Here is a 22008-nt window from a genome sequence, read left to right as displayed (position 1 = left end):
TCGCCACGCTCGGTCGATGCCACATCGCCTCGTCGTGAGCGCCTGTGTTTTGTCGAGGATATTTTTGGTGCTCATCGTCGTTCGTCACTTCATCGTTCGGCATTCTCGTTGTGTCGTTTTCACTCAATAACGAATGAAAGTAAAAATATAGGTATAAGAGGAGACGGGGTAAAGAGAGACAGAGAGCTCTCGGCCAGTCGGCGATTTGAGTTTGTTTTGGTTAAAATTGCATTGACTTAACGTAAATGATGCTTAGGACTTATCAAGAAGTGGGCCTATCCCAAGCACTTTTATTTCACCCATTGGCTCTTGATGTTTTATAGGCTTTACTTAGGTAAGCTTCACCTCCTCCTTTGGTTCACATGTCTATGTAAACACTGAAATAGTCCAAGTATAATCAAAATTCTATTACTTTATACTAGAAAGCCTCATTGTTTGCTATTTTACTTCTCAATGGGGTTGCATTCTAATTTTCTACTTATATTTTTAACCTTTGAGATAATATTTTCAAAAGAATTTTGAACCAACATTTTTCTTAAAATATAAAAGAATGTAATTTACTTAAAAATTTACCACAAATCCGCTTTTGTGACACACTGAGCCAATTAATGGGCCAAGATAGAGAAGAGAAAATGTACCCTTATCTCAAAACTCTCTTCAATATGCGGCACATGCGCTTTATGTCCTTTCACCGACTTCCAGTCAGCAGTATAAGAGTTATTCTCAAAATGAGGACTTTTGCACTTTATTCAGCGGCAATTTATATATTTCAAATAATAATAATTTTCATATCAAATAAAGAATTAAGAAGAAATATTTAACAAGAACTTCAACTTGATAAGGCGATGTGTTTATTGGCCGTGGCAAAAAAAAAGAAGACCTGGAGTCGGAAGACATTTTTAACTCAATGGAAATGAAGGCAAAAAAGCCTTACCAAAGAATTTTGTAATGGATTGCCCTTGTCTACATTTTCATGAGTTTCCAAATCTATGTATACAAAATAAATTAATAGTTTTGATAAGAAGTTAAAGACGTTCTTCGGATGCTTACCCGGTCGTGTTGATTGGCCAATTGTGGACGTATTACCGGTAAGGGTTTCATAATTCTCTTACCAACTTTGGCATCTTCTGTCAAGTCTTTGGACTTATTCACAGTTGGTTTCGGTACTTCAGGCATTGTAATCCTTTTTTTTATAAAATTTAATCTTTTTTGCTTGTTGAAAATCGTTTTGGAGCCTTTTCGTTTTACTTTCAAATGATCTGTTCGGTTGAATGCCAGTTGGATTTTACATTTTATGAATTTAATACACACGCCTGCTAATGTATCTCTGTGTCTCTGTGTGTGTGTGTTCTATACTATTCATTTTGAGTGAGAGTTCAAGGCAGGTGAATATGTCTGGGCAGGTGAGTCTGAGGTTGAGACTGAGAGATGTTGTCCCCAAGACGACCACGACTTGGCCAGACAGACAGACAGAGACAGTCAGTCAGACAGTCAGTCAGTTGGTAGTCATCATGCAAACCCACGATAGCATAGCTCACATATACATACATACATACATACTCTCAGAAGCAGTATATCTATATATATATATATGGCAATACATCATAAATGTCAGCGCCTGAAATTGCGCATAAAGCCATATAAATGAGTCTACTTTAAGGCGCACTATATTTATGTATTTTCGCGAAAATTGTCACACTTGCATGAAATATGTTTATATGTCTATGACCATTTTCTTTTTTGCCATTCCGTTGGTATGCTTTATGTCGGTTTCGTTTGGTTTTTTTGTGTGTTTTTTTTTTCATCTATTAAATAAATTAATTTGCATAAATTATGCCATATGAGGGGCAAAAATAACTTTAAGCCTAGGCCAAACGTTTGCTATTTATCATCGAACCAATGCCACAAGCTTGCCACACTGAATGTTTGGCTTAGAGTCAACGGCGACGGCGACGGCAACGGCAACGATGATGACAATCACTCAATCATTCAGTCAGTAGTCGCTCTTTCATTCATTCATTCGCTCATTCTTTCATACACTTGCCCCATTCCATTTGTAATTTGCATTTTCGCACGGTTATTGTCCGCTTCTCAGCACCAGCGGCAACCCCTCCTATGCCCAAGGGCTGTGGCAGGCAACAGCAACAGCAACAATGTTGATTGTCTGCTAAAGAGCATAAAGTCGTAATGGACTGAAGGCAAATAAACATAAAATGGCATAGAAATTGTGGGCACACAAAGGAAACCCAGACGAACTGAGGGGTGTGCGAGGCAATGTCTAAAGAATAGAGAAGAAAAAAGAGCGGCAACCCCTCCTATGCCCAAGGGCTGTGGCAGGCAACAGCAACAGCAACAATGTTGATTGTCTGCTAAAGAGCATAAAGTCGTAATGGACTGAAGGCAAATAAACATAAAATGGCATAGAAATTGTGGGCACACAAAGGAAACCCAGACGAACTGAGGGGTGTGCGAGGCAATGTCTAAAGAATAGAGAAGAAAAAAGAAAATACGCATAGAATAGAAAATGCACGCGTACGCGCAAATGTCATGGCAAATCACTTTATTTCCACTTGTTTTCAATTTCCTCCAGCAGCAGTTTTACGTTTCGTCAGTGTTTTTCATTTTTTTTTTTTGTTCGTTTGTCTGTCTTTTATTTTATTTGCCCCGCTCACTCACTTTTTGGGGGATCACGTACTTGCTACGGTCATGCTAATCAGCAACAGCTGTCTATGAAAAAAAAAACAAATAGAAGAAAACATTGGAAAGAGGAAAGAGGCTTGCAAGAACCACCCCCTTTTCTTGTGTGTTGGAGTATCACTTACCAATCCCCTTAATAACCGTCGACTTTGCCACAAAAACCATCGAATAATTGAGTCATAAAATGCTTGGCGCACCCTTTCATTTTGGAGGTGGCTTGCTCGTTGCCGCTTTGACAATTAACCAAACTATAAAATGTTTAAATTTGAACACCTGACAGTCGGCCAGGCTTCAACCGAATTGTATGGCTCACACACACACACATCGCCACCCACACATTTAAGCCAATTAGCATTTATGTGCGTCGCTGGCTGACAATAGGAAAATGCGTTACATTTTCATCAAACGCACGACACTTTGTTTTAATTTGAGCAACCACACGCATACACACATATAAACACACACCCACACACGCACACACGCACACAAACATACCATGGCAGGCCTGAACTAACACACTTTCATATACAGTGACAGCTTTTGGTTTGGTTTCGTTTGGTTTCGTCACGGATTGAGGCACACAGACATGGGGACTGGGTTCGGGGACCAGCGACTGGGGCAAACACACATTCTCCGGCAGCTCTCACGCATTTACAGATTTCTGTTTGTTTGTCGCCCCGTTGTTAAATCCCAAAGGCCCCCGCACGGGATATTACATTGTTTTGGGCAATTCGCTTTTACTGTGATTAATTTAAATGTGCCCGCTCTCTCCCCCGCCGCCCGCCATCCGCCATCCGCATCGCTGCTTTCATTGCGAGTTCCAAAGCCGTGACGAATAATATATACATAGAGCTCCATGCCTTTTTTTTTTGTCCCCTGTCTGGTAGGTATATCACGTGTGTGGCTTTCATAAATATCCTTGAAAAACCCTCCGACGCCATTTTAAATCGAATTGCTCATGTGCTTGGTGAATACAATTAGCTCCCAGAGACAACGCCTAAAGTTGTCGTGCTAATGACGGTTGAAGAGCTGAGGATTCAATGTGGGAAATCTATTTGGCCAAGACGTATTACAATTAGGTTGGTTAATCTTCAAACATGAATACACATAAATCTAATACAAGCAATTTTAAGACTATAAACTTAAGATAGTTATGATAACTTTAAACTCTTTTGAACAGCAAAGAAGACATGAAGATGCATTCTGTGATAAGCTGTTTCGCCCTTACCTATTTGTAACCACATATTTCTCAGAGGTAGAATCCTTGTAAAGTCACCAAGTAAAACATTTGCTCTAAATACTCAACTCAACTCAACTCATTAAATACTGTAATTATCTGAGGCAGATGCACTTAAGAAAATTAATATAGTATCAGTATCAGATATACTGATTTTAATTGTAGAATATAAACTAGCCTGGAATATAACAACGACAGGATGTCAATGGGTTAACGCTAAAAATAAATAAAAATAGTTTTTAATAGTTTTTAATAGTTTTTCTAAAAGTAATTGTCACCTTCTAGAACCTAAGATGTCTTGTATAAAATTAGATTGGGTTTTATTTTCTTTTCCCTGGAATCTAAATTTACTAAGACTCGAGCTAAAGCTTCTCATTATTATCTATATAAATTATAAGCCAAGCTTATATGATTTTCACATATAAATATAGATATGCTTATATTCTATTTCAGTTAAAGATCTATAGTTAACTATACTGGTCAAAATGAATATGACTATATCATCTATACATATAATTTAAGTTGTTGCTTAGTGATTGGTGATTTAGTATATATGTAACTAAGACTTGTATAGTCTTTTCATATCATTATGGGAATGCAATTGGACTTACATAGATGGTTTTTGAGCTCGCCACCTGAGGTGTAAATCAATTCAATTTGGTTACGCACAACCAACCAATACATAATCGTCAGGTGCGTGTGTGTATGTGTGTTTGAGTGTAAGTGTGTATTGGGTTGAGTCTAAGGGTGCGTGTTACAAAATATACGATCATGCATCATAATCCAACACACCGAATCAGCAGGACACACATACAAACGCCCACTCACATGATAGTAGTATAGGGCACACGCACACAGATACACATCAGTTGCTTTGTAATTAATTACTTCACACATTGACGCCGGGCAACGGCACACAAACACTCACACTCACTCACACACACATAGACAAATGTAAACTTTACTCCTCTCTCTCTCCTGTTTAGTACTCACTGTCTATGCTTAGCCTGATGTTGTATGATATTGTGATTGTTGTTGCTTTTGCTGTTGCTGCTTGTGCTAACTAATATTGTTACCAGCTTTTTGGATAGTTAGCTGCATGTTTGGTTAGCTGTTGCTGCCGCTCGTTGTTCATATCGTAAATTATGTGCCATTTATGCGGCATGGGCTTGAAATGGAAATTTGTCCCATTTGTTGCTCAAGCGACACAGGCGAGACACTTGAGTATTCATATGGGGTGGTAAGTCGGCCGGGTATATGTTGCACAGTTCCTGCTCCCCAAGGCATGTTGTTTGGCATTGATTTATGTGACCAAGTAAATTTGGCTAAATATTAAATGAAACGTTACACTCAAAGCGATTGTCCTACTCAGAGAGAAAGCTGTGAAAGGGGAATCTCTTCTAAATCTAAAATAAACCTTAATTGGAATACAAATTTTACGTGGAATGAGTAAAGATACTTTTGGCACAATGAACTCTGATCTTTAAACCCTATTTAACCGGGCTCTAGATGATGCCTTCCATCTTATTGGGGGAAACAAAAGTTTCCCCCCAACAACTATTCACTCTTAGTTGCAATTATGCTAGTAGCAAATTAAGTTTGCCGCCTTCCCAGCAAGTGCAGTGAGGATTAGCCAACGGTGAAATACTAGTAGCGGGCAAAAGAAATTATATAAAATTTTCTTATGGCTCTGCAAGATGAGCTGTTGGTTAGTTGGTTGGTTTGTTTGTTTGTTTGCCATGCCTGCACCTTGGTGTTATTTTTAATGAGGCTCACTCTCTGTTGCAAAAAGAGACGAGAAAGTGTTACCGGAGCGACTGTAAGAGGGGCAGCTGATTGTTTGCATAGTTCACAGGGAACTGAGCTTGATTAGGGACTGCAAAAGAAAAAAAAAAAAAAAGAAAACGCATGAAATGCTGAAGCCAAAACATCTCTACTTAATTATGAGTTAAAATTAGTTTTGCCTTGAATAAAGTTACTAGGAAACTTTAAATAATTGCATTACGCATACGCCATGTATGAACTTTAAAACAAAAAATAAACACCCTCCCACAATTTATATGAATTTCAGGAATTCTCTTTAGTTTCCATCGTAAAATTACTTGCTTTTTTTATGCCAATAAGAGTAATAATGCAAAAGCAACTGCAATTAACTAAAGCATAATTTGATGCTCCAACTTTGTTTCTCTGTTTTTCTCTCTCCTCTGACTTTTGATTTTTCAACTATTTACTGTGTTGGCTGACCAGCAAAACAAACTGTTGGCTTAAACTCAAATGTGGCTACAATTTATGCACAGAAAACATTTGGCGGAATGTACGAACAGGAAAACAAATTCTAAACAAAACTCAACAAAACAACCAACCCAAAAAAGAAACCATAACGCATAAGAGTATGGCAATTTGCCAATAGAACTAGAAAATCATTTGCCCTTTCCTCATCACATGGCCATTGTTGGTAGGTGCTGCTTGTGGCTTTTGGTAAAATGCAACTATACTCTTTCTCTTTCTCTCATTCCATTATTTAGCACCTGATTGATATTCCTAATATGCATTTAGAATGATGCCATTGCTACATAGTTATGCTTTGTAGGCAGTTCTTTTGGTTTGATTATTCATACGAATTCACAATGATTTGCTGAATGTTTCGTTGCTTTGGAAAGCATTTACAAACAGTTTGATATATACAAGTGAATATTTCAAACAAATTGGTTTCTTTTTAAAATGGTATAGTAACATTTCGAAACTAAACAAATTATATTTCAAGGAAATTGTTCATTTCGAGTTTTTGTGACAGCAATTATGATGAGGTGAATTGTTTAAAACTTTTTGCAATTAAAGGACTATTCAAAGACTTACTCAAATGAGTCAGCTACTGCTTTAAAAATGAACATGATTCTGTGCGTTCATTTCGGTTGCTTCCAGCTGTCTTCAAATGTTCCACTAGAAATAATTTCACACAAAAATTTTTCAGACTAATACAAGTGGCAAGCAAAGAGGAGAAAAAAAAAAGAACACATCGCAGAAGCAGAATAAGAAGCGAAAACGAAAAAAAATATTATGTAATTTTACATTCAAGTGAGCGGAAAATATAAATAAGCAGCAGGTGCTCATTTCCTGTTCCGCAGCAAACATGGTACAGTCAGAGCATACAAACACAACTACGCACACACACACACACACACACACACTTGCTCAGCCATATCCTGGCTGAGAGGAAAAGAAGAAGAGACAAGAGGCAAGAGAGAGAGAGACAAGGAGACGCATGCATGTGAACTATGGCCAACACACACACACACACACACACCCATACGATGCCAGCTGGTAGTCAGGACCCAGACCCAGATCCAGTTGGTATATATATATATATATCGCTATGTTTGTGTGTTCTGTGTTGGCAGCTGCAGCAACAGCGACGAGTTCATTTATATAAATGCCCCTACGACGTGGGCAATGTGAACACACTCCATAACGACCCCTCCCCGCAGCCTCCCCTCAAAACGTTTCTACACTTATTTTACTCCTCCAACCATCCCACATGAAATAGCTCTTGTAATGAGCCTGGACAAAAACTAAACAACTTCAAAGTGGACAAAGGCAATTACTTGGCTAGGTGTCAAATGTGTGCGTATAAATGTCGACAGGTGAGTTGCCAGTGCCCTGCCTGGTATGTACGTACTTGGTCAAAGTCTATAATTAACAGATGATTAATTATGCATGACTTTGGCGCCTTCGCTTGTTATCAACACGCCCACATCATGGTGAGACGAGGGACACGTGCTTCCTCTGCTTCCGCCCAACGCCATCTTTCTACTCTCTTCTCGTCGCTTAGCTCTTCTCTTCAATTTCTACTCTCACCTCACCACACCAATTTGATGTGCGTTTCGTGTTGTTGTATAGTTTGACCGACTAACTTTTCGGCCATTACCGCCTTTGATTCATTACCATTTTTTGGCAATGCGACGCCAAATGTCTGGTCAAAAGTCTTTTCCATAAGCCCCCAAGTAACCTTAATGGTGCTGGCATGCCATTTTGGTTTCTATCTTGTTTTGCATTTAACTGTCAGCTTATTTACATAGAACATGCCAGACAAGTGTATATGTGTATACATACGTATAGCATAATTTGCATACAACTTGCAACAAGCGGTCTCAGAAAGGACAAACATAGCTGAAAAGCAATTGAGACATTCGAATTGATGGCAAGTATCTAGGAACTTACTAAAGAAACATTCCACTAATCCGGTTAATGATTTTGAAATGAAATCAAGATAATTAAATTTAAAAGTTGAAAGGTTTAGATAAATATAACGTCACAATCCAAGTTTTATCCTTTTCGGTACTATTTAAAGAAGATAGTTAGGTCATTTTCTGAATTTAAGAAGATTCCTTTTAAGCGATCATAGTATAACATAACTCAATACAATAAACTGTTTTCTAGTTTAGCACAGATAAAAGTTAAATTTATATAAGTGAGTTAAAGTAAGTTAAGCACCATAAATTACAAATAACAGACTATTCCTAGAGTATTGCATACCAATTATTAACTTAAAGTAGCTGAGGTTCATACATACTTAGTCTCAAATTTCATTAATAAACGTTAACTTGAAAAGTTTAAGCTTTAGTAATTGTTATCATGGTTCAATGCATTTTATAAAGTGAATTGCTTTAGTGTACAAAAAGCTACATATTTTAAAATTCCTTAACAGCTGCATGTATCTCAAAAGAATAGACACATTGATGAGGCAAAGTTATAAAACAATGTAGTTTAATTTAACTATTTCGGTGTTTTTCATATTTCGATACAATGTTCTTTGGTTAATAGCCCTACGGCTTATTTTCATTGTTTCAACAACTTCATATTCATTACAGAAATGCTAATACAATAGATTGAGAATAAAAACATTACATACCTAACATACAGTGAATATTCTTCACAATGTGCACAATGTGTTGCATGATGTTTTTTCTTCTTCTTCTTTATGTTCATTTTCCTATGCATCTTAAATCTCTATCATTTGAAGTTACTCAATTGTAAGGCTTTAAGTCCAACATGGCGTATACGTAATTACTAAATGCACCATGAATACATTTCAGCAATTGGGGCATTCAATGTGAAAGTTAAATTTATAAAATAGTAAAACAAAAATTCAATATACATGCAATAATTGCTGTCAGCCATTAGACATACTGAATACTGAACTCTTTTTTTCCAAGTCATTAAGATTTACTTGTGGTGGTGCGCAAAACAAAAGGGTTTAAAATTACAACTCTAAAGTGCAGAAAAAAAAGTGACAAACAACATGGCAAATCAAATGAAAAAAAGATTATGCAAACTAAGACTCAAAGCTGGTAAAGCATATTTCATATTAAATCACCTTTCATTAAAATTTTTTCCGCACTCTGAAAATAAAAAGAGTCATTTCCATTTTGTTTTCAAAGATATTTTTTCCCACTAACTCCCAACTTAATAAGCTATAAAAGAAAAAACAAGAAGTACATTCTTTAACAATCTTTTTGCAATGCCCAACCAAAGTAATTTAAATTTGTTTACTAAAATTTTTAGATTTGGTTTTTGTCATTTCGAATTTGCAATTAACGACTACGTGAATATGTCAATTTTGAAATCTTTTTGTAAGCAAACGTAATGCAATTATTTAAAGGGCTTAATCGGATAATTCTCCTGTGTTTTTTTATATATTTCCATGATTTTACAGAAATTTCCATGCAGAAAAATAAAAAGAACGAAAAAACCTCTGAATAAAAACTAAATAAAAATCGTCACCCCGCGTCGACAAGTGCACAGGAGAAGATAGACATGGCTTGATTGTTGCCACCCATTGAAACGGGATTCGATAGCCCCGCGGGATGGACCTTTGCCGGAATTCAGTTACTTCAATGGTGTGGCAATCGATGTCGTTGTCGCTGTCGCTGCATTTTAACTTTTGCACACTAATTTGATTTTTTATACAAATCGAGCTCTTTCTCTTATTTCGTTATCGACTTTTGTTTGTTAACGCTTAGCTTGGCGATTTTCATTCGTTTTAGTTTCATTTTTGTTCCCTCCGTAGGACTCTTACATGAGAAAACAATTTTTGATCGCTTCTGCAACGCGTTGTAAAATTTGCATTCAGTGTCGATTTATGCAAATCACATTTCGCCAGACAAGCGACTCTGTTTTTTATCGTTGGTTCGTTTTGAATCCTGTGGCCAACACAAAAAAAAGATGGAAAAACAGGGCGAATGATGACAAGACATCAACACCAGAGGGAGTAAGCAATTGTCGGGGTATATGCTAATTATATGGTTGATGCAACTAACCTAAATTTAGCACTACAATCAGCATAGGAAAAATTTAATTCCATTTGAATTACTTTTTTGCCGGGAGGAAGATGGGGGAATGGGGGGCAAAAAAATTGCGAAAAAATATGAATGGGTCGTGCAGCAGGCCGAGAAAGTGAGTGCTCTGGACGTGGCCGACAAAACGAACAATAGAGCGTAAAATAAGTGCAAAAGGAAGAAACAGAGAGGGCAAAAAAAAAAACACAGAAAACTTTGTGAGCTCGCAGAAAATTCAACGAAATGAAAAATGAACAAAGTGCCCTAATGGCAAAGCACGGTCAGAGAGGCAGGCGGCCCAATGAGAAGGATGCCAGAGGAAAAGACCGACTTCTATGTTAGTAGAGAGCCGCCGGTGGGCGGTCGTCCACATTGGACAGCATGTACTTATTTCAAAAGAATGAAAAAAACCGATGGCAGTGGCAAGCAAAAGATGAAAAAAAAAAAGTCAGCTTCAATTGAACAGTTAAACTTCCATTAATTGTGCTCGAGCCGAGGACCACGTGGCCCTGCCCCACCCCAACCCACACTCAATCGCCATCTTCATTCTCATAGCTATAGCCAGGGCCAACATGGTGGTGCCTGCCAACTGTGTCAGTTTCAAATTACAAATGCATGGGAATGCTTGGACAAACAGGTCAGCCTGCAAATTTGCGGTGAATTGTGTAAAAAGCCAACAGCCAACAGCCAAGAGCTGTAACTGGGGAACTGAAACTGGCAAAAGCTTTGCCGATTCAATTAGATGATTATATCGTTACGAACAACAACAACAACAACAACACCAAGAACACTCGGGCAGGAAATTAACCAACATTTGGGCAGCTAATTGGCTGGCTCAATGAATGGCTCAGACTGCTCGTGTGGAAATCCATTCAAAATGGGACTGGGGCCGGGGCCATCTACTTTTCCGCTCTCAATGAAGCGCAAGGCGTAAACTGTCGTCGGCCACACTTCATTGAAGGCTGTCAAAAAATTTTCAATTTACCAAATTACTAGGCCCCACCCAAGAGAGCGAGAAAGAAAAACCAAAAATGAGAAAAAAAAAACCAACCCCAACCCAAGAAGAAGAACGGAAAAGTGGGTAACAACAGATGCTCTGTCAATGGGAATGTCTCAGGGCATGGCCAATAAAATTAGTCTTAAGTTGAAAGTAATGATGACAAGCCGGATGAAATTAAACAAAAGGCAACTGAAAATCGCCAGCTGCCAATAATGATGAGAGAGCCGGGAGCCGCCATCAAATGATCTCTAAAAAGCTTGGCCCAAAACTAATCCCCAAACAATTACAACAAGAAATGAGGAAACGAGACCAATTCATTGGCCCACACTTAAGCTCATTTTGCACCAAACTTTTCACTCAACACAACCACTGAAAACCGCACACAAAAAACCAATACGCATAAATAATAAAACATAAAATAAACCATTTCGAGAAAAAAAAACCAACAACAACAACAGCGACATCAAAAAAAAAAAAAAAAGGGAGAGCAAGTACAAACATAAATCATTGGCTGCAAAATGAAAAGCTTTGCGCAACAAGTCGTCGAAACAATAAAAACCCAAAACCGAAGGGGGCCCAACCAGCGGGCAGCGGACCACCAAGTTTCGAAAGGTGGCATGCCAACAGTTGACCGACAGAGGCAAGAAAAAAAAAATAAATATATATGTTAAATTTCAAAATAATAAAAAAAAAGAAACAGAAAGAAAATATTAGAATTAATGGCTGTGAAATGTAATACGAGTTGAGTTGCAGGAAAAGGCGGTAAAAATGAAAAGGGGCAAGGTTAAAGGAAAACTTAAGGCGATGGCATTAAAGCCACAAGAAATGTGCGGTTAAGTCACAAGAAATTGAAAAAGAGTCAATGCTACTTTAAAATTAAAAGTCTCATAAATAAATGAATAGCAATTGACATTAGTTTTCCCATAAATAGAAAACGGAATTTCATATAGGAAAAAGTTTGCCATTTCAAAAAGGAAATTCATTTGATCCTTAAAGATACTCAAAGTTCCTCTTTATCAAAATATGTGGGAAATCAAGCATTTGGGGAGGGAAATCGGGCAATTGGAAAGCTTTTGTATATCAAAATTTTACCAATTTTCAGAATTAAATCGGAAATTTTTCTCATATCACCCACCAGGATCCACTGCTGTTAAAAATTGGCTTTTAAATTAATCGTAGATTGTAGAAAAGTAAATTAGTTAAGTCAAAAACCTCCTTAAAACATACATATATTTCTTTTTTAATCTTCAAGTGTTTAATAGCATTTTAAGATCTGCTACGATTAAAATATGATTAAATTTGTATTCAGATATTTGCGTTAGAAATGATGAAAAGAGATCAAATTACACAATAATTATTTGCATGGTTGTTAAAAAAATCTTTAAAAAATCTCCAATCTTTTTGGATAGCGATCTTTTAATTTGTATTACCAAATATTGTCTATATAGATGTTCTTTAAAAAAATGTAAAAGGTCAATTTGTTTTCAATTTTTGGTACAAACTTGGCAATGTGAGAAAAAATAAAGAACTACACATAGTAAATAAAGGAAGTGCTAAGCCAGTGACTACAAAAGAAACAATTTTAGTTAACATGTTAAGTCACTCTGTAAAGAAATTTATTCAAATCATAAATGAATAATTTGGATATTTCAATAATTATTATGACCGAAATTTGATTACCTTTTGCGAGAACAGTTTACAAGAATCATCATCATTATTCATATATATGTATGTACATATATATTTTTGTTCGTTTTGTTCTTATGACGCAACTCTCGACAGTATGCAATTTGTGGCCTGAGTGTTGCCAATGATTTATGCTCAACAGCAACAACAAATGCGCTTGGAGTAAACAAAAAAAAACACAAAAATACATGTATATGTGTTTGTGTGCATTTTCATGTTAAATATATATAATTTTTTATTTTTGGCAGCAGTGTGAAATGCTTTCACGCTTTTTTTTTTTTTTTTTGCTCCACATTGACTCGTTTCTCATTTCGGCCTCCCCAGAGTCAAAGTTCTCAGACTAATGACTAGCAGGTCGGTTCACCCTCAAAAAACCCATACTACCAGCGACAGCTTCAATATTAAATTTTGTTTTCCACTCGTAACTCAAAACAGAATTCAAAGTATTTGAGTAATAAGCGAAGCGGCTTATATGTATGAAAATGTTGCAATGTAATACGCTTGTCGAAATCAACAAGCCTGAAAAGTTTACGCATAATTGTTATTTATAACCTACATACACACACAAACGCACACAGAGGCACCCCCTCACTCTCACTTACCCATACATGAGAATAATTTATGCACAAACAGAGCAAAACCTTTGCCTTTGTGTTGTCCGCTTGTGTAGCATACTTTTTAGCGCACTACAAAAGTTTAACTTGCATGAGGCCCCATCTACATATATTATAATACAACGACACTTAAGCTACAATACACAAAGGTTGTCAATCGGTAAGGGAATTAATGTTTGCATCCACGGTCCACAGTTCAAGGCAAAAAGTAGTGCTAAGAGAGAGAGAGAAAGGAGAGACGATTACAAACGTCATTTAAAAAGAAGTTTGCACCGATTTTTCTTACCTTGGGATCGGCTTTCTTCCAGCATTGATGGAACCACCAGGCCTTGTGACACAACGTATCACCCTCCGGATGAATACAATTCTCTGACATTTGCATCAACTTTTCACGAATCGAATTCGGTACTGTGTAAAATAATTTCTCCAGATGTACATCGCCTTTGTCGTCGACCACATCAATTTCGTGAAAGAAACAATTCATATAGCACTTGAGCTTTTCATCCTCATGGATTTCGCCATCGCTGAACTCCTTAATGGCCTCTAGTTATTAAAAATTCACACACACGCACACACACGCACACACACACACATTCACGCGCGTATGTGTTTGCATGGTAAATACAATTGTCGTAATTATTTTTCAAGAGTATTGTGAAAATTTGAACTTATGACTCACTCACCCTCGGTGACGCCAGTTTTCTCCACGCAGGAATCATGGAAGGGTTTGGCCATTTTCAGTATTGCTGGCGGTGGATACTGCAATTAAAAATCGTTGTTTAAGTAGGCGTAGAAACACCGCCGGGCACTTCATTAACCCACGTTCTCGTCACGTTGAGCCGCAACTGGCGGCATCATGGGCGCCTCGCTGAGCAGCGACAAGGCGATTAAGACAAGGCAGGCTGCACCGACAGGCCGAATGTGAGGCCGCTGCCGAGGCTGTTGTCGTCCAAAGCCATTCAAAGTCATTTTTATGTAGCTCGTCTGTGGAAAAGTCAGAAATGAAAAGAAAAAAAAGAGAAAAAAACAAATGTTCATTCCGTTCTTTGGCCTTGTTTGCGACTTGTGAAAAGGCGAAATAAAAGCGACGATGCATAAGAGAAAACACAGTCAAGCTGAGAAGGCACAGGACAAGAGCAAATGACGGAACAAGTAACTGAAAAGGGATGAGGATGAGGTGAAGAACGTTGATGCTGAAGACGACGACGAGGACGACGACGACCATTGCGGCGATGTGACTGCCACGCGTGACAGCTGGACAATGACAATGTGTGTGTGTGTTTGTGTGTGCATGTGTTGTTAGGGAGGCGTTCAGTCTTTTGTTTTTTGTTTTGTAATTTTTATTTCAGGAAACCAACAAAAAATCATTTGTTTCTTGCCAGCTCAGCGCACGCTAAATTAATTCCAACCGCTGGCCGAACAAAAAGCTGCACGCCAAACGGAAACGGAAATGTGACCGAGACGTCAGCGAAGTCGTCAGCGAAAGAGACGCGCGCCTTCCTTTTACCAACCACCTCAATGCCCCTCACACACGCACCCACACCCGCTCACCCACACACCCACATAGTCTACAATTGTCGTGTTAATTTTGACAAACACATGCCCACGTGCCCTTCCATGTACGACGGAAAGGACCGCAAAGGAATATGAAACATAGACACAGTTTGATTGGCCTGATCGACCAAGTCGTATCGGTTAAATGTTTAGTTAGAAACTAAATACATAGAGCAATGGAATGGTCTCGTATGAGATAAACAGTGCCTTTTGTTCTCCAAACAATTTTTCATTCAACTTTTACAATTTTCACAAGTCTCATATACTGCACAGTTGACAAGGAATTGCTGGGTAGAAATATAAAATGTTCTATTCGCTTTTCGCTTTGAAATTGTGCACCGAAAACACATACAGAAAACAAAGACTTCAACTTGTGCACAACTGTCACTTTTGTTTCATCAAATGTCAACGCAACAACCGAAACAAAGCCACAAAACGACATTGCCCACACACACACACATCCTTTAAAGGACGACTGAAATTACAGGAACAATATATAGATACTATATATGTGTGTATGTACATGCACTTCACATTTACACATATATGTACATATGTATGTATATATATATCGCACTGAGGCATGCGGCATGAACGATGGATGGTTTTTTAATTGCCATTTCAATTTTCGTTTTACAATGCCTTTTTTTCTTCTTCTCTCTTCTTTCCCGACTACTTTTCCTTGTTGTGCCACTCTACGTAGGTACACATACGATTTTTTGTTGCTTTTTTCTTTCTCTTTTTATTTAGTTATCAAAAATTCGATTCGCACAAGAATATTGTTTGACAACTGCAGTCAGTCAGAATTGAATTTGCTTTATTGCCATTTTCAGAATTTTTGGCTTTTTATATTGATTTTCGTTTCCATAAGCTAATGCAGTCGGTTATTAACTTAAATTAACGGTATATACATCCGTGTACATTAAGTGTTACCTGAGTGCTGATGCATAAGGCCGCCTTCCCTGGCCACACCCATCAGCAGTTTTGGCGTGTCGTTAATCATTAGCTGCAAACTTCAATGCGATTCTAAAAACCATAGCGAAAACAAAATGTATAACGTAAATCTATGCACTTACATATATCTTTACTTAATTGCCAAGATTTGATATGGCATAGGTCAAAAAGTTTAATCGAGCCAACAAAAATGCAAATTAGGATTAAATTTCATTTGATTGACAACGATTTACTTTTCTAGGCGAATGTAACTATCAAATAATTGAAATTGGCTTGCCATGCACATTTAAATTTGCATTTAAAATCCACTTTGGTTTGCCTAAAAGCAAGGAAACATAACATCTTATTAACTTTATAATATTGTTGTCGTAATTATATGTATATTAACTTAAGAATATGTGTTAATGCCATAATTAGTGCTCTAAGTTAAACCTATATCTTCCAATAAAACTAGACGCGAAAGTAGATAAATTGCATTCAATAGATTGCATTTTGAGATTGAGAATTATTTTATCAGATGTGCAAACCAGTTGGCTACTAAAGACATTTTATTTTCATATCATATCAAATCAATTTCTTATAAAACATTTATATAAAAGTGTTTATAGACTATAAAATTGTAAAAATTATCAGTGTAAAAGATTTTCAAGTATGAATATATATAATTTTCATAAGAAACAACTTGGCGAGTCACTAAATTTGGATTTTAAATAAAAAAGCTATTTATTTTTATTAATTTTTTTTAACAGAAACAAAGGAAATATTAAGTATAGTTTATATTGCATTACCTATATGGAATTTATGTTCGCTAAAGAGTAATAAAAAGAGGAGATACCATGCATTAAATAGGTGCCATTTCAATCAAACACTATTATTAAAGTGTAGGATATAGTTGTATAAACTATCAACATAACTATATTTTTACAAGCACTGGCAACTAAAACCTTCGTTGTTCAGTTGACTAAATGACTGGGCCACTTAGACAATTCATCTACCGAGGACTGCCAAATCAAACACTAATTGTAACTAATTTTGCGAAAAACAAGGTAAACTCTCCTTTTGAGTTAAAAGACGTTTTGATTTGACTTTTTCATGAGAAATTATTTGTTAACCACAATCGTTTCCATTATCCCCGACGAAAGTACCTTTCATCGAACTCGAGAATAATAGAATTCTAGTCTGCTTGTGAGACTGTTAATCGAATCGCGCTCATTGAGTCGTTTCAGAGACTGACTCATAAAAAACTCAACTCAGACAGCGCTCAACAAAAGAAAAAGCAATAATTTCTGCATCAGAAGGTAACGAATTAAAATGCTTAACTTTGTTTTTACTTCTGAACCGAAACCATATCTGCAAGCCATTTATTGATAAGCTTTTCTTAAATACATATTGAAATTACAGCTAAAATTTTATTACATTTAAAATGAAATGTTTCAAACCAAGAAGTAATGAACAGGATCAGCCTTTTTCCAGCACTGATGGAACCACCATGCCTTGTGGCACAGTGTATCGCCTTCAGGATGTATACAGTTCTCGGACATCTTCATCAAAATGTCGCGTAGTTTTCCTGGCACAGCATTAAAAAGTTTCTCCAAATGAACATCACCATTATCATCAACCACATCGAACTCATGAAAGAGACAGTTCATATAGCATTTTAGTTTTTCATCCTCATGGATTTCACCATCGCTAAACTCCTTGATGGCCTCTATGCAATGAAATGAATAGTAATAGTGATGCATATTCTAGTCACAAAGCCTACCATCAGTGGCTCCTGTCTTCTCCACACAAATGTCATGGAAATGTTTCCCCATTTTCAAGAGTCCTGGTGGAGGATATTCAGCATCTCGACGCGGTGCCTGGCCAATTGCATAGCCACCAAACAAGCAGAGAAGGAAACAGTATCTGATCATTGTGAGCCAAACAAACTTCGAATACCAACTGTGATTACAAAATTTCTACTTATCTCATTTTATAGGTGTCTGACTTACAATTATTTCTCATATTCCATTGCCATTTTAATTGACATTTTTAACATGATCACTGTCATTAGGGATCGAGGATGGACAAATGCTTTTTAATTACATATGCCACTTGCAATTCGCGTTTGCAATTGCCAATGGCCAAACAAATTGTAAATGCATTTGGCCACAACACACGAACAGATGAATAAATGACAACGCCCCACAGAGCTGCAGCAGCAGCAGCAGCAGCAAATGATAACAAAATGCCGAAATGGCAAATGAAAAACTGAAAAACATATAAATTAAACGATGATTGGTATAGCGTGGCATACAATTTGGCAGAGTGTCGATTTGGGGGATACTCATATCACACCCAGACAATATGTCCAATGTGATACAGATTGATATTGCTGCTGCTCAGCGGCGTCATGAATGCTTTATTTTTCGTGGGCGTTATATATGTACGTATATAACACAATAAAGAGTGAAGTGTCATTCTCTCTATCTGTCTCTCTCTCACACTTTTGTGCATATATATATATATATTACACAACCTATATAGTAAGTATGGCAAACATGTCATAAAAATCAAATAACACCCCGAGAATATATGTAAAATCGAATTGAAATTCGCCAACAGCAAGAGCAGAAGACAAAAAGTGACAGATATGAAATACCAAAAGTAATTCAATTGATTTCAAGTTCGATTTACTGAATGCACAATCAATCAAGACGCAAATACATACATATACTAGTAAAGCAAGAAATATTTTTATATAAATAAAATATTTATATACCTACATATATGCATTCTGTTTGATAATAGACAAATGTCATCGATTTTATAATTAACTCATCGATTCTTCAATTAAATCTAAGCTATGCCAAACATTTTTTATATGATTGAAAGGCCTTCAATTAAAGAGAATATTGATTTACAAAAACCATAAAGGAATGCTCATTGAATCTCAAATTAAAGAGTTTAAAGTTTCCTAAACATGGAGGAATTTCTTAATTAAGTTAAATAGAAATATTAGAAAAACCTACAAAATTGTAAGTCAGTTGGTGAACTACATTTACCCTTTATTTGATTAATTACCCTTTGGTTATACTAGAAACTAGAAGGAAACTAACTCTCTTTCGTTTTCCAAATGTTTTACTTTTTAAGATTATTCTTTATTTTGAGAAATATCTTACTATTATCATTGGTTTTTACTCACAGACAAACAAATGAACACGGTCATATAAATATTGTCTGCCTTAGCTGATCAAAAATATATATATTTTGTGGTTTCGATAACGTCTCTTGCCGAAAAATGTTATAATACCCTTTACAAGTGTCTACAAATGACGTTAAAAGTCTGTTAACTATCTTTTAGGAGAACATCGTTTAGTTCATTGGAATACACCAAAAAATGCATTATCCTAATTAAGTACGAGTAGAATTGAAGTTACTTTTTGCTCACCAGGGAGCCTTATGCTTCAGTTCAGTGGTAGACACATTCTAACTCACTTGATTGGCAACGTATCTACGTATCAGTGTTGCATCAAGTGATGGAAAATTGTATGGCTGTGGCAACGGCACTAGAAATGCAGCCACATAAACGAATACAAGTACGAATTTGAATGGGTGAGAGGGGGAGAGGGGCATTGCGGGTATCCGCATCATATCATAATTATTGAGAAACAGCAGATGCAACTGGCTGGCGGGATGGCTGGCAGCCACATATTAATTTTATTATGCCGCCATTAATGTTTGTCGATGCATAAAATTATAGATGGTGCTCTTTAGATAGCGCTAATTAAATAATTAAATATGCTTTAGGTCATTGCCAGTCAGGCGATTTATGAGTGCAATCGATCAGGCGCGACAATTATGCAAAAGAAAAATATTTGCAACAGCTGCAAGCCAATATGAGAATTGAAACACACACACACACACAAATATTGTTTGGGTTTTTTTGTTGCCTTTTATGAGGAAATTGCTAGCCAACCAAACTTTAAACTTTATATACAATATATCGTATAATGATATCATAATGCCCATAAACCATAAATCGGTAAAAAGTAGTGACTAATTTATACTTTGGACTTTTGCTTCTCCTTGCTTCTCATTCATCTTTTACTTTTGTGCTCCAAATGTTTTTAAATTAGGAAATAATGCTGCAAAGTAAAAATCCATTAGCCAAAGGAAAAAGTCAGAGTCATTGCTAATCAGGCAGGGTCTTACCTTGGGATCCGCTTGCTTCCAGCAACGATGGAGCCAAAAGGCACGCTCACATTTGTTATCACCCTTGGGATACAAGCAACGTTTACCCATATTTACCGCAATGTCGTGCATGGAATCGGGCAGGCGATCCAGCAGCTTCTCCAAGTGCACTTCCCCATCCTCGTGCAGGACATCTGTCTCATCAAAGACACAGTACATATAACATTTGAGCTTCTCATCCTCGTGCACATCGCCGTCACTGAACTCCTTAATTGCCTCTATACACACACACACACACAAAAAGACAGAGATGCATAAGATGGTTACAGACGAGATACAAATACCACTGTGACAGATGTCATTGTAGTGTTGTTTGCATTAGATGCTTTTAGGTAATAGCATCATTTGAAAAGTTGCTCATTTGCTTAGGGAGACAATAATGAAATTGCTTACCTTCGGTGACACTTGTCTTCTTCACACAACTATCATGGACAGGAGCCAGTTCCTTGAGCATTTCGGGCGGTGGATACTAAACGGAAATATGAGTTAAGCTAACACCGTATTCCATGGTTTGAAATTATTCGTTTACCGTTTCATCACGACGCAAGTCCGCAGTGCTTACATCTCGCAGGACGAAAAGCACCAGAGAAATGCCAAAAATAGTAATAGCACTACGCATTGCAAACGACTTGACTTGGCTATCGATGCACGTAAAGCGTGTTAGGATACCGACGACTTAGACTCGGACTGAGTGGAATAACGTGAGCAAAGCAAATTGAATACCTTACAAACAACTGCCAGTTGCGAGCTTAATGTGCAAACTCTTTATACCTTTTCTGGATTGCGTTGGGAAATAATCGCACAGGTGTCGTTTATAATTAAGTCCTCCCACACCCTGGGTTAGCAATTTGTCAATCAAACGAGGCACACTCGGCCAATAGGTGCCAGAAACAAGCAATAATAATCATATGCCACATTTGAAGGGTCAACCAGCAAGATGATGGCAAATGGCTGGCTTGCATGAGACGTCCTCGGACGTTGGCAACAAGTTAATTGCAATAACAAATACATACATACTCCCTACTACACAATGGCAAATAAAGAAAAGCGAAAAAAAAACACACGCAGAAAGCTATTAAATATAATGTAAGAACACGCCCACCAGCTACCGCCAGCCCACCGCCCATACCGCACCCCCCACTCTTAGAAATTCTGAGCACCATCATTTGTAGCACACGAAACGCGTTAATTACGGCAATTGCAGTTTTTGCTCTCACATTTTATGCCCATCCCCCGAGCTTCAAGTCGGGTACCCCTTTCCCAACCCCACCCCCTTCCATCACACAGCATTCATTAATTATTATGCAAGCTAAGCGCCTGGCAAAAGTTTTTTGGACAGGGCCCTTCGCATACTTTGACATGCAAGCGCAAAGTGTCAAATTAATTTTTAATAGCTGCTGCTGTTACTCCTGCTACACACACACACACACACACACACCCAAAAACCACACCAGCAACACTTGAATGTAGCCAAATAATAGATTTAAATGAGAACGTGGCAGGGGTCAGTTCTGGAAGCCATCCAACCAACCAGCCAACCCATCAGCCGGGATACAGCTTAAATGCGTGCATTGTAATTAAAGTTTTGGGGGTGGAGAAGGAGGTGTGTGCCAGAGGCCACGATGGGGGTCACTTCGAGGCTTGAGCTTGTGCTTCTGCTTCAAAATTGAATGCAAAATTTGCTGCACAAAAGGCCAT

The 22008-nt window shown here is 37.4% G+C and overlaps 3 protein-coding genes and 1 long non-coding RNA gene across 5 annotated transcripts; all 4 read right to left on the bottom strand.

Annotated features, from left to right (window-relative positions):
• Positions 1–828: 828 nt before the first annotated feature.
• Positions 829–1394, bottom strand: LOC111519481. Of its 2 annotated transcripts, XR_002724389.2 has the most exons (3): positions 1051–1368; positions 935–987; positions 829–880 (listed from the first exon to the last, which is right to left on the bottom strand). It is a non-coding gene; the product is annotated as an uncharacterized LOC111519481 (long non-coding RNA). The 2 variants fall into 2 exon arrangements; XR_002724388.2 differs by having other exon boundaries at positions 829–987; positions 1051–1394.
• A 12256-nt stretch (positions 1395–13650) lies between these two features.
• LOC6650476 (general odorant-binding protein 83a) lies at positions 13651–14553 on the bottom strand. Its single transcript, XM_002073610.4, has 4 exons — positions 14392–14553; positions 14253–14328; positions 13856–14112; positions 13651–13783 (listed from the first exon to the last, which is right to left on the bottom strand). The coding sequence occupies exons 1-4, from the start codon at positions 14536–14538 to the stop codon at positions 13766–13768; spliced, it is 498 nt and encodes a 165-aa protein (XP_002073646.1). The 5' UTR covers positions 14539–14553; the 3' UTR covers positions 13651–13765.
• Positions 14554–17397: 2844 nt separating this feature from the next.
• On the bottom strand, positions 17398–18003 carry LOC6650475 (pheromone-binding protein-related protein 6). The gene is made up of 2 exons (XM_002073609.4): positions 17840–18003; positions 17398–17785 (listed from the first exon to the last, which is right to left on the bottom strand). Exons 1-2 carry the CDS (start codon positions 17988–17990, stop codon positions 17511–17513), a joined length of 426 nt encoding a protein of 141 aa, XP_002073645.2. The 5' UTR covers positions 17991–18003; the 3' UTR covers positions 17398–17510.
• A 2006-nt stretch (positions 18004–20009) lies between these two features.
• LOC6650474 (general odorant-binding protein 83a) lies at positions 20010–21018 on the bottom strand. The gene is made up of 4 exons (XM_002073608.4): positions 20840–21018; positions 20704–20779; positions 20272–20528; positions 20010–20204 (listed from the first exon to the last, which is right to left on the bottom strand). The coding sequence occupies exons 1-4, from the start codon at positions 20927–20929 to the stop codon at positions 20187–20189; spliced, it is 441 nt and encodes a 146-aa protein (XP_002073644.2). The 5' UTR covers positions 20930–21018; the 3' UTR covers positions 20010–20186.
• Between the last annotated feature and the right edge of the window lie 990 nt (positions 21019–22008).

The sequence above is a fragment of the Drosophila willistoni genome, chromosome 3R (genome assembly GCF_018902025.1).
Source record: "Drosophila willistoni isolate 14030-0811.24 chromosome 3R, UCI_dwil_1.1, whole genome shotgun sequence".
NCBI lineage: Eukaryota > Metazoa > Arthropoda > Insecta > Diptera > Drosophilidae > Drosophila > Drosophila willistoni.
This window is presented reverse-complemented; position numbering and strand designations above follow the sequence as displayed.

Coding starts and splice junctions, on each gene's coding strand:
- LOC6650476 (XM_002073610.4), bottom strand. CDS start 14,538: ATGACTTTGAATGGCTTTGGACGACAACAGCCTCGGCAGCGGCCTCAC. Junction 14,329..14,391: donor CGGCTCAACGTGACGAGAAC/GTGGGTTAATGA, acceptor TTTTAATTGCAG/TATCCACCGCCAGCAATACT. Junction 14,113..14,252: donor GAAAACTGGCGTCACCGAGG/GTGAGTGAGTCA, acceptor TTTAATAACTAG/AGGCCATTAAGGAGTTCAGC.
- LOC6650475 (XM_002073609.4), bottom strand. CDS start 17,990: ATGATCAGATACTGTTTCCTTCTCTGCTTGTTTGGTGGCTATGCAATT. Junction 17,786..17,839: donor GAAGACAGGAGCCACTGATG/GTAGGCTTTGTG, acceptor TTCATTGCATAG/AGGCCATCAAGGAGTTTAGC.
- LOC6650474 (XM_002073608.4), bottom strand. CDS start 20,929: ATGCGTAGTGCTATTACTATTTTTGGCATTTCTCTGGTGCTTTTCGTC. Junction 20,780..20,839: donor ACTTGCGTCGTGATGAAACG/GTAAACGAATAA, acceptor ATTTCCGTTTAG/TATCCACCGCCCGAAATGCT. Junction 20,529..20,703: donor GAAGACAAGTGTCACCGAAG/GTAAGCAATTTC, acceptor GTGTGTGTATAG/AGGCAATTAAGGAGTTCAGT.